Source organism: Habropoda laboriosa, unplaced genomic scaffold (assembly GCF_001263275.1).
Source record: "Habropoda laboriosa isolate 0110345459 unplaced genomic scaffold, ASM126327v1 scaffold992, whole genome shotgun sequence".
NCBI classification, from domain to species: Eukaryota; Metazoa; Arthropoda; class Insecta; order Hymenoptera; family Apidae; genus Habropoda; species Habropoda laboriosa.
Genome location: NW_017101096.1, coordinates 282,181 through 292,868, shown reverse-complemented (window position 1 = coordinate 292,868; position 10,688 = coordinate 282,181). Strand labels below are relative to the sequence as shown.

At 43.1% G+C, this 10,688-nt stretch overlaps 1 protein-coding gene across 1 annotated transcript in view; it reads right to left on the bottom strand.

The window, feature by feature from the left end:
- Positions 1-1,681: 1,681 nt before the first annotated feature.
- Positions 1,682-10,688, bottom strand: part of LOC108578026 (zinc finger protein 865-like) — a 9,152-nt gene continuing 145 nt past the window's right edge. Inside the window, exons 1-6 of the mRNA XM_017941272.1 lie at positions 10,660-10,688; positions 9,791-9,946; positions 4,234-4,478; positions 2,991-3,280; positions 2,614-2,896; positions 1,682-1,961 (exon numbers count right to left, since the gene is read on the bottom strand). The exon at positions 10,660-10,688 is cut by the window's right edge and continues 145 nt beyond it. Of these exons, the coding sequence (XP_017796761.1) occupies positions 1,682-1,961; positions 2,614-2,896; positions 2,991-3,280; positions 4,234-4,478; positions 9,791-9,946; positions 10,660-10,688 (1,283 nt within the window). The remainder of the gene's footprint in view (positions 1,962-2,613; positions 2,897-2,990; positions 3,281-4,233; positions 4,479-9,790; positions 9,947-10,659) is intronic.

Genomic DNA, 10,688 nt, shown 5'->3' with positions numbered 1-10,688 from the left:
CTCGACAAAAACTGATATATCGTTGAACGGTATTGCAGCTTGGTAATGTTATAACGTTGAAAAAAAAAACGAAATGATAAAACAGAGACAATAAAGAATATCTCTTAAAATCGGTTAAAATTCGACGAAAACACAACGATTTACCTTTTTCTCTATTACAACTTTTTCACCGCAATCAATAAAATTTATCGTAACGAAAAAAAAAAAAAAAGAAAAACAAAGATTGTTTAAGATTTTGGAAATTTTGCTTTCGTTAACCACGACAGAGATGTAAACGTTCGTCGCATATATACGCAATGTAAACCGAATCTTACTCTTCCCTGGTTAAGTACATGACTGATACTTCAGGTACCAAGGATGATCGTAACAATAAACGAGATTTGAAGTGTGTATATATATATCGCAAGAGAAATAAGTAGATAAAAGAAGGAAACGAAGTACTTGCTTTTGAGTCGATTAAGAATATAAATATCTGGGGATGCTTGCGTCGGTAATATTGTCAACACTTACGCTATACCACAGTAAAAACTACACGTTTGGTATTATAAATCGATAATGCGGCTAATAATACATCGCCTTTGGAAGATCATCAAGTTTCACTTATAAAGAAAAATATTTAAAAACAAACAAAAAAAAAGGTCATCACATAATTGGAATATAATCTTAAACATTAAAACGCTGTATACACGGCTACTATGATCAACCAATAAATGATTCTTTTTTTCCTTTCAGAGATAAAAGAAAAGTATTCCTATACTTCAATTTGTAACGCATAATGTGTAAAATCGCCGAAATCTAAAAATTCCTTCAAACAACTGTTTCCAAACAAATAAAATCTCCAGAGATCATAGAAAATATAAAATAGATCGTAAAAAAAAAAAATGAAAAAAAAACAGATCGGTAAGACGTACAATAAAATAGATCGTAGGACGTATAAAATATGTTGTACAACATATAAAAAAATACGATAGCATTGAGAACAAACCTGTACATCGGATAGCGGATACTGCTAATTGCTAAAGATGGCGGGAAGCTAGCTATGTAGGAACGTATACTATTAAGTAATCACACTTAAATATCGACGCAATAGTGGAATCTCTTACCATATAAATCAGTATCGCGTCAATACCTAAATATCTGACAAATAACGTATGTCTCAATTCATTATATATATAATAATAATTCGCGATACACAGTAGTACTTCTATGGTTAATTCAAGCCTTGTAATAGATCCCCTTACTTCGGTGATATGTCACGTAACGTGAAAAATATTATACTCTGTGTACTTCTTCCCCGGAAAGCGGTGCACTTTGTGCTTATTGACTCATTGACCAGCTATATCGAACAAGCATAATCGTGCGGTGTCCCCAAAAAACTTTTCGTTCAACAATTGTAGTTGTTTTCTTTTTTTTTTTTTGTTAAAAGCTATTAGGTATATTTCTATGTGAAAGTTCTTTGTAACGTGAAACAAGAGCGACAGACCTTGTAAAACGCCTCTCTATTAATATTTGTACACAAAAACATACTACTGTGTATCTCACGCTAATAAATCAGTATATATTCATATTACAATCACAATACGCATGACATCCTATGCAAAAGTTCTGGTCAAAATGGAGTAGAGAACTTGTACTATGGTAAGACACGAATCGATGGCGCGTAATGACAGGAAGGATAATTCTAGCTGCATAATCCCGAAGGATCGACAAGTCCACGCGCGATCAGTTCGGCCGTTGCTGGATCGCCACCTTGTTTACCACTCGAATGCTGAGGTGGCGTTTGTTGCGCGTGAGATTCGAAATGGGAGCGTACATGGAACATAAATTCAGCCTTATCTGTGAAATCTGTGCGACACATCAGACAGAAATGCCTCTCGGATGCGTATGGTTGCGGTGGAGCCGCGGATCCTGGAAAATACGGCGCTGCGTGCTGTGGCGGAGCCGATGCTTCTAAGTGGGAACTGCAACATACAACGTTTCGTTGACATATATGAAAAGGTAGAACGAACAATCGAACAAGTTTCGTTGCCTACGATAAAGGATGGTATTGACCGATAGTTTGTTGCATCTGTGATTATCACTGGTCCATCCGTATCGCTAATGTGTGTGTGGTTTTCAAATTTATGAAAATGTTGAATTAAAAGTTTCTTCAATAATTATCTTTAATTATATTTACATGAGGCCTCCAATGACCAGTCCTCTGCAGCCTTCTCTCAAGTTAAATTCTTACCAAACATGTATTTCACATAAAATTGTAAAAGATACTATCTATATTTTTTGTAGCTTTACTTAGATAAGATTTTTATCTCTGTTTCAAACAGATACATTTTGTCTCTACATTAATCCTGCTGTCAACTCATAAAACAATACGTTTCAATAACTGCAATCAAATTTGTGCCACCAGTAAAATGATTGAAAAGCAAGCTTCAAACACCTCAACAGTTCAACGAGCATTACTATTAACACTTACAAAAATATTATATTCAATAGATATCCTTCCTTAAAGAACCTTATTTTCTTCTTCTTCATTAAGCACAGAAGTATCGTCTCGAGACAAAATACCGGAAACATACATCCGCCGCTACCTAAGATATAAATGTTAATGAAAATTACCGAGCATGCTGCATCCATTCCTCCCTCGTAGCCAATGCTCGACCGCACAATTCGCACGCCCAACTAACTGGTTCCTCCTTCAATTTGTGTATGGTATCCTGACGAGATTGCTGCTGCTGTTGCGGTTGCTGTTGCTGCTGCTGAGCCTGCTGCTGCTGTTGTTGTTGCTGCTGTTGCTGCTCCGTGTTAGGAGCTGTGGGCGTGGACAGCGGCGCCACTCCAGGTCTGTGTCTCAATTTATTCATGTGAATAACTAGCTTATCTCTACGAGCGAACGCTTTGCCTGGAAAACAAGAAGCGTCGTAACGTTAATTAAACTGAATAACATGTAAGTCGGCGTGTGTAACAATGAAGCAACAGTTTCCTGGCACACTTACCGCAAACTTCGCAGGAATACGGCTTCTCCCCGGTATGGATGCGCATATGAATGACGAGTTTGTCTTTACGAGCAAGACCTTTGCCGCAAACGGTGCAGGCGAACGCTTTTGTCGCCGGTTCACCTGTATTGGTGGCCTTTGACGCAAATCCCGGACGAGAGGTGACGTTGTTCGTCGTTCTCAACGGCTGGTTCACCGTCGGTGCTCTGTTACCAAATTGCTGATCCATGGCACCGGGAAACGGGGGCATCACACCACCGGGCCGCATCGCTGCTGAGTAATCCGGCGACCTGTTACGATTTCAATCGATTCAGAATGACGACTTGGATGAACGATATCGTGTGTTTGTTTTTCGTTTCAATCAGCAGTGCACTAAATCTGCTTCTACTCTGATTGTCCGGGATACTGTTGAAAATGTTCCAGGAAATCGATTCTTTCTGCGATTATGGAGATACGGTCCACAAAGAATTGCTACCAACTGGTCGAAGGTTTGATAAATTGGGTGTCACCAGACGTTTTCGTGATTCGATTTGGTAGGACAAGATTCACGAGAAAACAACTCGGGGGATTTTAGATCAATTTGAGAAGTATCCTACTTCGATATTTATTTGGGAATTTTTGGCGTGTTAGCAGAGTTTCGGCTAAAATTATGCCGTAAGGACTGCAGTCGCTTGATTAAGTGTCGTACCAATTTTTCTTGTTTCCCTGACTGAAACCTCCGCTATGGGGACGCCATTTTAGGTCAATTGCGGCGATAAAACTCGCTAAGTGAGATAAAAGTCATTGTAGAAATCGAGTGCCAGAGATGCTAGGAAGATTAGAAAAATCGTTGGTGCAAGTGTATCGCGAACAATGAGAATTAATCTAAAGGTGACCAAATAGACATTAGGTCATCCCGTGAGTTCGTACCTCGATAGAAAAATATCTGAATGAAAGTCCAAGGAAATACTATAACGACGACATAGTTACCTTACCAGAAAAATAACAAAAATAATGAAATGAGAAGGCGTTTATGTGTTTCTTTATCAAATTTAAAGGATCGTTGGAAGTATCGATCTAAATCACAAAATTCGACACGAACTTAAGGGGTGACCCAATATTACTCAACAATTTGCAAGAAAGAAAAATAGAAAAAAAGCAGCGAAATGTGAAAGCCCTTACATGTTTCTTTACCAAATTTACGCATATTTCTTTCACTCGTCCTGGAACTTTTTCAACGGAGTACCATAAAAGTCGAACTTACCACGTTCCAATGGAACGAAGTACCCGTACACCATCGTCGTAGCCAAGACCGTCGTCTGGCAAAGTAAAGGTTGGATTAGGAGTTTGAGGTGTTGCAGGTGGACCAGGTCCAGCGAGCCTCGCTTGTGCAGCTTGTTGTGCCATGTGTTGCTGCACTGCAGCATGAGCCACGGCATGCGCTTCCACGTAAGACGATCGCTGCTGTTGCTGCTGGCTACCATTAGACATCTTGTCCTTCTCTGTGCCCTATATCAATCGTTCGTCTATTCTTATTTACGTTACATTTCAGCTCTTGACCAGCACAAGTTACAATCGAGTTAAGGTCAGATCGAGGTTCTTCGGACAGTTCACGTTATCGGTGTTACGCAAATCAGGTGTCACACTGTACAAACGGTATCACGTTTGAAACATGGAGAACAGCTGACAGGAAATGTAACGTTGTACGTGTGTATAAAATAACGTGCATGGTGTAATCATTGTGCAAATAAGAAGTGAATTTGCTATCACCGATTTGTCAACACAGTTGGGCAATAGTGTACGGTCTCACAGATATCTCGTGTAAAAATAACCGATTAAAACCGGGTTAACGAACTTGTTCCGTGCGCAAAAAAGAAAAAAGAAGGGTGGGAAAAAAGTGAGATCGTATTTTGAAATTCACGGTTCGAAAGCGAGAAAAATTGAGCAATAAATATCGTTTGTTCGGTATAACGTTCAGTATCGGAGATAACGTAATCGTTATATATCGAGAAAATGTATTTGCAAAGTAACGGTGATTCGCGAAAGATAATATCTGTGGAATTGTAGAAATTGAAGAAAGTCCGTGGGAAGAGACGGTCTTTCGCGACGTTTCTATCAATTCGGGCACAAAAGTGTAGCAGCTTCGAAGCCGATATGGGAAAACGATTAATCACGGGAACAGAACCGAGCGGAGCATGCACGAAGGCGCACTCGGTGCCAAATATCTATTAACGATAATCGATATTTACCAGAAACTCAGTTTCAAACAATTGTTCAGCTAAATGAAACTTATTCGATTCTCCCTAGCTGGCCTGACGTAAAGTGTAATTGACGGATTCGTTTCAACACAAACCAGACACTTTCCCAAAGCATTCAAATTCCTCAAAATTCCACCATACTTCAGAATTCTGAATAATTGTAAAAACTCAATCTAACAATCTTTCAAGCTCGCTGAACAAAACGTAGTAAACATTAAATATCTTCTAGCTCAAGAATCCACGGAGAAAATGTAAGAAAATCTTAGTAACATTGAAAATTGGAAAAAAAGAAACCTAACCATCGTCCCACGTGACGCTGATACGCGACAGTTAAGGTGTATCGTCTAGAAGCATCACAGAAGCCTGTATCCCCCGGAGACGACATCGAATACATAAAAGACAGGGACTTTCGAAGGAGCCGAAAAGATCTCTCCACGCAGCCTGCTCCGTCAAGGTCCTCCGGGAAAGAACGATGACCGAAACGAGGGAGAGAGAGAGAGAGACAGGAAAGAAGAGTGAGGGAAGGAACGAGCCCGGGTTTACTATACGCGAGGGAAGGAAAGAAAGAGAGAAAACGATAGAAAAGAAGTTGGCTTACGGGCAGGAGAGAGGCAAGGATAAACCCCGAAGGTTCCCACAAAAGACGAGCACACAACGCCTATCGGGCCGATCTACGAGGTGACGTACCTACGAAACACACTTATGTCCCCGGCTGGAGAGGCAGAGGAAAACCCCCGGTACAGTCCCGAACGACTCACTAGGTCGGATGTCCTCGAGGAAAACGATATCACTGACGACGTCACAAGGCGAGCAACTCAACGGCACATCACATCAGTGTTCCCATGTATAATCTCGTGGTCATGCTGCTTGGGAGTTTCCGAACTGGGTGAAAAAAATCGAGCGAGCAGCCACGAGGCTGGACTTGGCGGTGGCCAGAACACAACCAAGGTTTACGATACTCTTCGAGCAAGCAGAGAACCTCGAAACACGACGACGAGGATGGCTCCTCTCGGACAGCCACGCGCGTTCCTCCTTTTCGCGACGCCACGAAAGAATCTCGCGTTTTACGGGGCAACCGGAGTGTGTCCCGCGGAGCTAGCCGCCGATTCCCGGCGCGGGAGGATGCAAGGACAAAGAGACGAAAAAACGTCTGGTCGAAGCAGAGGGGGTAGCCCTGTGGCGCGCGCGAGACAGAGAGGGAGTGATACGTCGAGGGAAGGAGGGCAGAGAGGGTAAGAAGGAGGAAAGAGAGCAGCGACCAGCCGGCGGAGAAAGAACGAGCTACGGGTTAGAGGGAACGGGGGGAGGGAGATACGGCGACGGTAGAAGAAAAGGCGGCAGAGAGACGAGTAGGGAGGGAGGGAGGGAGGGAGAGAGAGAGAGGAGATGGCCGGTGACACACGGATGCAGCGCGGCGTAACGATATCGAGTGGAGGTCCCCGCGGAATGCACCGTGGCGACGTGCCTTGCAGAGGAGGACCACACAGGGTGCACCGGTTGAACAAGGACGGGAGGAAGCAGAAGGAGGAAGCAGGGAAACGGAACGACGGCACTTGAGTATAGGAGTCAAGTATGCGCGAACTTGGTGTAAACGTTCTTATTCGAGCAGGCGAAGAAATTGGCGCGACTAGGAGGTGGGTGCGGGAACGGGCACCGAGTGATACTGAACCGGTAAAAGGGAAAGAAGAATAGGCACGGGAGAAGCGATACGCGAACGAGACGGCGCGGTGCAACGATATCGAGTGGAGATCCCCGCGGAATGCATCGTGGCCGGCGCGACGACGAGAACGCGAGAGGGAGAGAAACGGTGTGAGAGGAAGACAGAGAGAGAAAAAGAAGGGGAGAGAAAGAAAGGGAGAGAGAGAGAGAGAGGAGGGGAGAGACAGAGAGAGAGAAAGGCAGGGACGCCCTAGAGAGGCAAGTATGCGCGCGAAGAGACCTTCGTGTATACCTTGTGTCGTGTACACAGACTACCGATCACTCGCCTGCCGGATACACACAATGACGGAAGAGAGCAGCGTAGCAGCAGTCGACGGCGGCGTCGGCGGCGGCGGCGCTCTGCAGTGCGTCGGCCCGCTGACCTTGACACTGACATTGACTGAGCGAGCGAGCGAGACAAAGAGGGACAAACAGAGACGGAAGGATGAGGAGACGGTGAGGAAGAGAGCGAGAGAGAACGAAAGAGAGAGGGATATATTGTTGGACGATACGCGCGATTAGGCGAAACTAAACGCGAGACGAAACTCGACGCGTCTCACCGACCGACCGACCAGTCGCCAGCCAAGCAGTACAAGTATATACCGCTTTTGCTTCCTCTGTGTTCTCTTTGCTCCCTAGCTCTCCTCGGTTGACCGCATCAACGATCAACCGGGTAACGAGACTTCGTCGACCGTTTACGACGGGGTATTCCAGACCTCGAAACAGGTTTTCAGAGGTGCAGGCCTGGCTCCTCGTTGCACCTGTGCCCGGGGACAAGGAGATCCAACGGGCCAACGGGCAAAGGGGAGGGGATCGAACGATCTTGGATTGGGGAGCGACGAGACGTGTAGAAGGAAAAAGACAGAGGCAGGATGCGGAGGGAGAGAGGAGGCAGGTGAAAGAAGGACGGAACAGGGTAGAAAAGACGAGAGGATGGTGTAGGCGAGAAGAGAACGGAGATGTCGAACCCGCGAAACGAAAGGGAGAGAAAGAGGGGCGGAGGGGAGTGGGCGAGACGTCGAAGAAAAGGAGAACTGACTTTCGCTTTCTGTGCGCGACGCAGCCTAGCCGCGGAGCGTCGATCAATAGCGCCGCGACGGTTGCACACATACATATGCGTGGCCCCCGCGTGTACAAACCCTCTGCCGTCCTCCCTGCTCCACGTAATCTGTCTCTCTTTTGCCCTATCTGTTCATCCACGTCTGCTTATCTGTATATTATCCCCTCCGACGAGCTTTACCGCTCAAGGAGTCACGTGTGTGTGAGGGTGGAATTATTAGGATCATGGCTCGCTTAGGCCAAACAAGGGGTGGCAGAAAGATCGACAGAGAGAGAATCCAAAGACCTCGAGCTACCGATCAGCGACGCCCCTCGTTTCCTCTCCTTCCATCGCTCGGTTTCACTCTGCTCGGTTTCGCGCTCGACCTTCTCGCCCTCTTTCTCTCTTGTCAGCTCGCTCGCTCGCTACGCTTATCGAGTAGTACGAGCGAGATCGGCGCGAAAGAAGGTGGAACCGACAAGAGACAGACGCACAGAGGTGGTAGAACGCGAGCGCGTGTCGCGTAAAGGGCTTTTTACGCCGCTCGAAATGTGGAACTCGTGTCGGCCACCCATTCGACGCATAAAGTTACTTTAACGCGTCATGTCGGAAATTGCCGCGCGAGTTTACGAGCTTGTAAAGAGTCCTCCTCCTCTTGGTACTTCCTAGAATACGTACGACCACGACGACCACTGAAGGAGGGAGAGAGAGAGAGAGAGCCTGGTTCCTCTTCTGGGCTATTCGTGTCCGGCTTGCACCGACGATAAATTTTCCAACGCAGGTTGCCGGTGCCGGAGAAAAATGCGCTCACTCCGTTCCTTTCTTTCGCGTAGAGCGAGGCACACCGCGCCCCGACCGCCGCCAGTCTTTATGCCCAGACCTTTAATCTACCTTTATTAAGCGTGCTGTCTCCTCCATTTGTAAAGCACTTGCTTCCAGTCGTAAACCACGTGCTCGCGAGAACCTTAAACGCGGCTCTGATGTCTCGTGAAATCAATTAAGAGCAAATAAACCAGTGCCCCATAAACAAGTATTCCTACGAGTCCCTCGTTTGTTGCTATATTTAGGCGGTAATGTTATAAATATACGTTTAGTCGGGCTTCTTCTTTTTCAAACTGCGCAGACACGTTTCATTCATTCCGTTCGGGATGGATATGCGTGTTATGTACTTGAAAAGAGAGACGCTATTGGCATTGAAGAATTGTATGTTAAAAGAATGACAATTGTGTATTGGCCAATTGTGACGGTAAATTGTTTTAATAGCAAGAAACAGTAACATTTGATCAATATTAAAGCAACTTAGTTGATAACATTTGTAATGATAACGTTTAACGTCGCAGTGGGCATTGATCAACAGATATGTCCAGTGCATAGAATAAATAATAAATATTTGACAATTACCGAGTATGTTAAGAAGAAATGATTATATAAATAATTGTATTTTTATCTTATTATGGCACAAGATTGTTAGATAGAGTGTATCATTTTTATTCTTAACATATTGTTTATTTTTTTATATAGGAACATGGCAATCTAATTCTTTTTACCAATAAATAATTTAATTACATATGAAGTAAAGAAAAATGGGTTTGGTTAAAATTTCACGACGGTTGCTAACCGATTTATAGACAGTGACGAATTTTTGTCTTCGTCCATTTTGAATAATTTTTAAATCGTATAAGAGGTTAATTTAATCCGTTTATAAATTAAAGTAACAGACGTTGTCGTGTGTACAAAATTACAGGTATGTTGAAAAAAAGGATTTCAAACTTTTTCTCCGCGAATTACACAATAGAGAGATTAAACGAAAGAACATTTGGACTTACATGATTCACAGACGCAGCGAGATGTTTCAAACTGTCCGCGTAATTTTTTAACACCGTGTCCGTCGTCATACAGCTCACCCGAAACTCGTAAAACATATCCAATTTGTATACGCATCTCTGGCAAATATTTTTCGGCAACGCATCCTCTTTCGTTATCTGCAATAAATTTCACGTTTCAACGTACCGTTCTTGGGAAACAAAAGTGCAAAGTAAAAATTATTGCAAAAACTGTTAGTTAAGAAAATAGCGTTAAAACTGCGTATTTAGTTTTCTCTGTCGAGTAATCGTACGTATATGTTTCGTCGAAGCGTAATTTAACAGGTTTAATTCTTCATAATAAAAAGTTTAAGTCATATTTCGATTAATTTCTCCATTTTGTAATAAATTGCTCGTTGTCTTTGTCATTACAAAATCATCACAACGAATAAAGGAATAATAAATTAACAAATTGTGATATACGAAAAATAGTATATAATCGTAAACGTAAAGTTTCTTTTTATTAATACGAGATAGATACATTTGTTTAAAATTCGTGTATTTGTAAATTCGAGAACAACATTATTATGATAGATGAGATATTCAAATGTAGTTTCATTGCTATTTTCAAAATGGTCAATGAAAGTCCACCTCATTTTATAATGTTCTTTTACTTTGCACCTTAATTAACATTTTAGTACAGCGGAATATTCAATTTCTAATTAATTATTCGACTAACATTGTACTAATAGCAATACAAAACACATTTGGACTAGCATTTCCTAACTATTTATTTTCAACATTTCTGACGTACATATTTCCAAAGAAACTTACAATTGATCGAAGAAACGTAAGACAGCCAAGTTAAATAAGAGAAAAGTGTGAAATACTACGAGGTTTTCGAAATATGTCGAGGAAAATC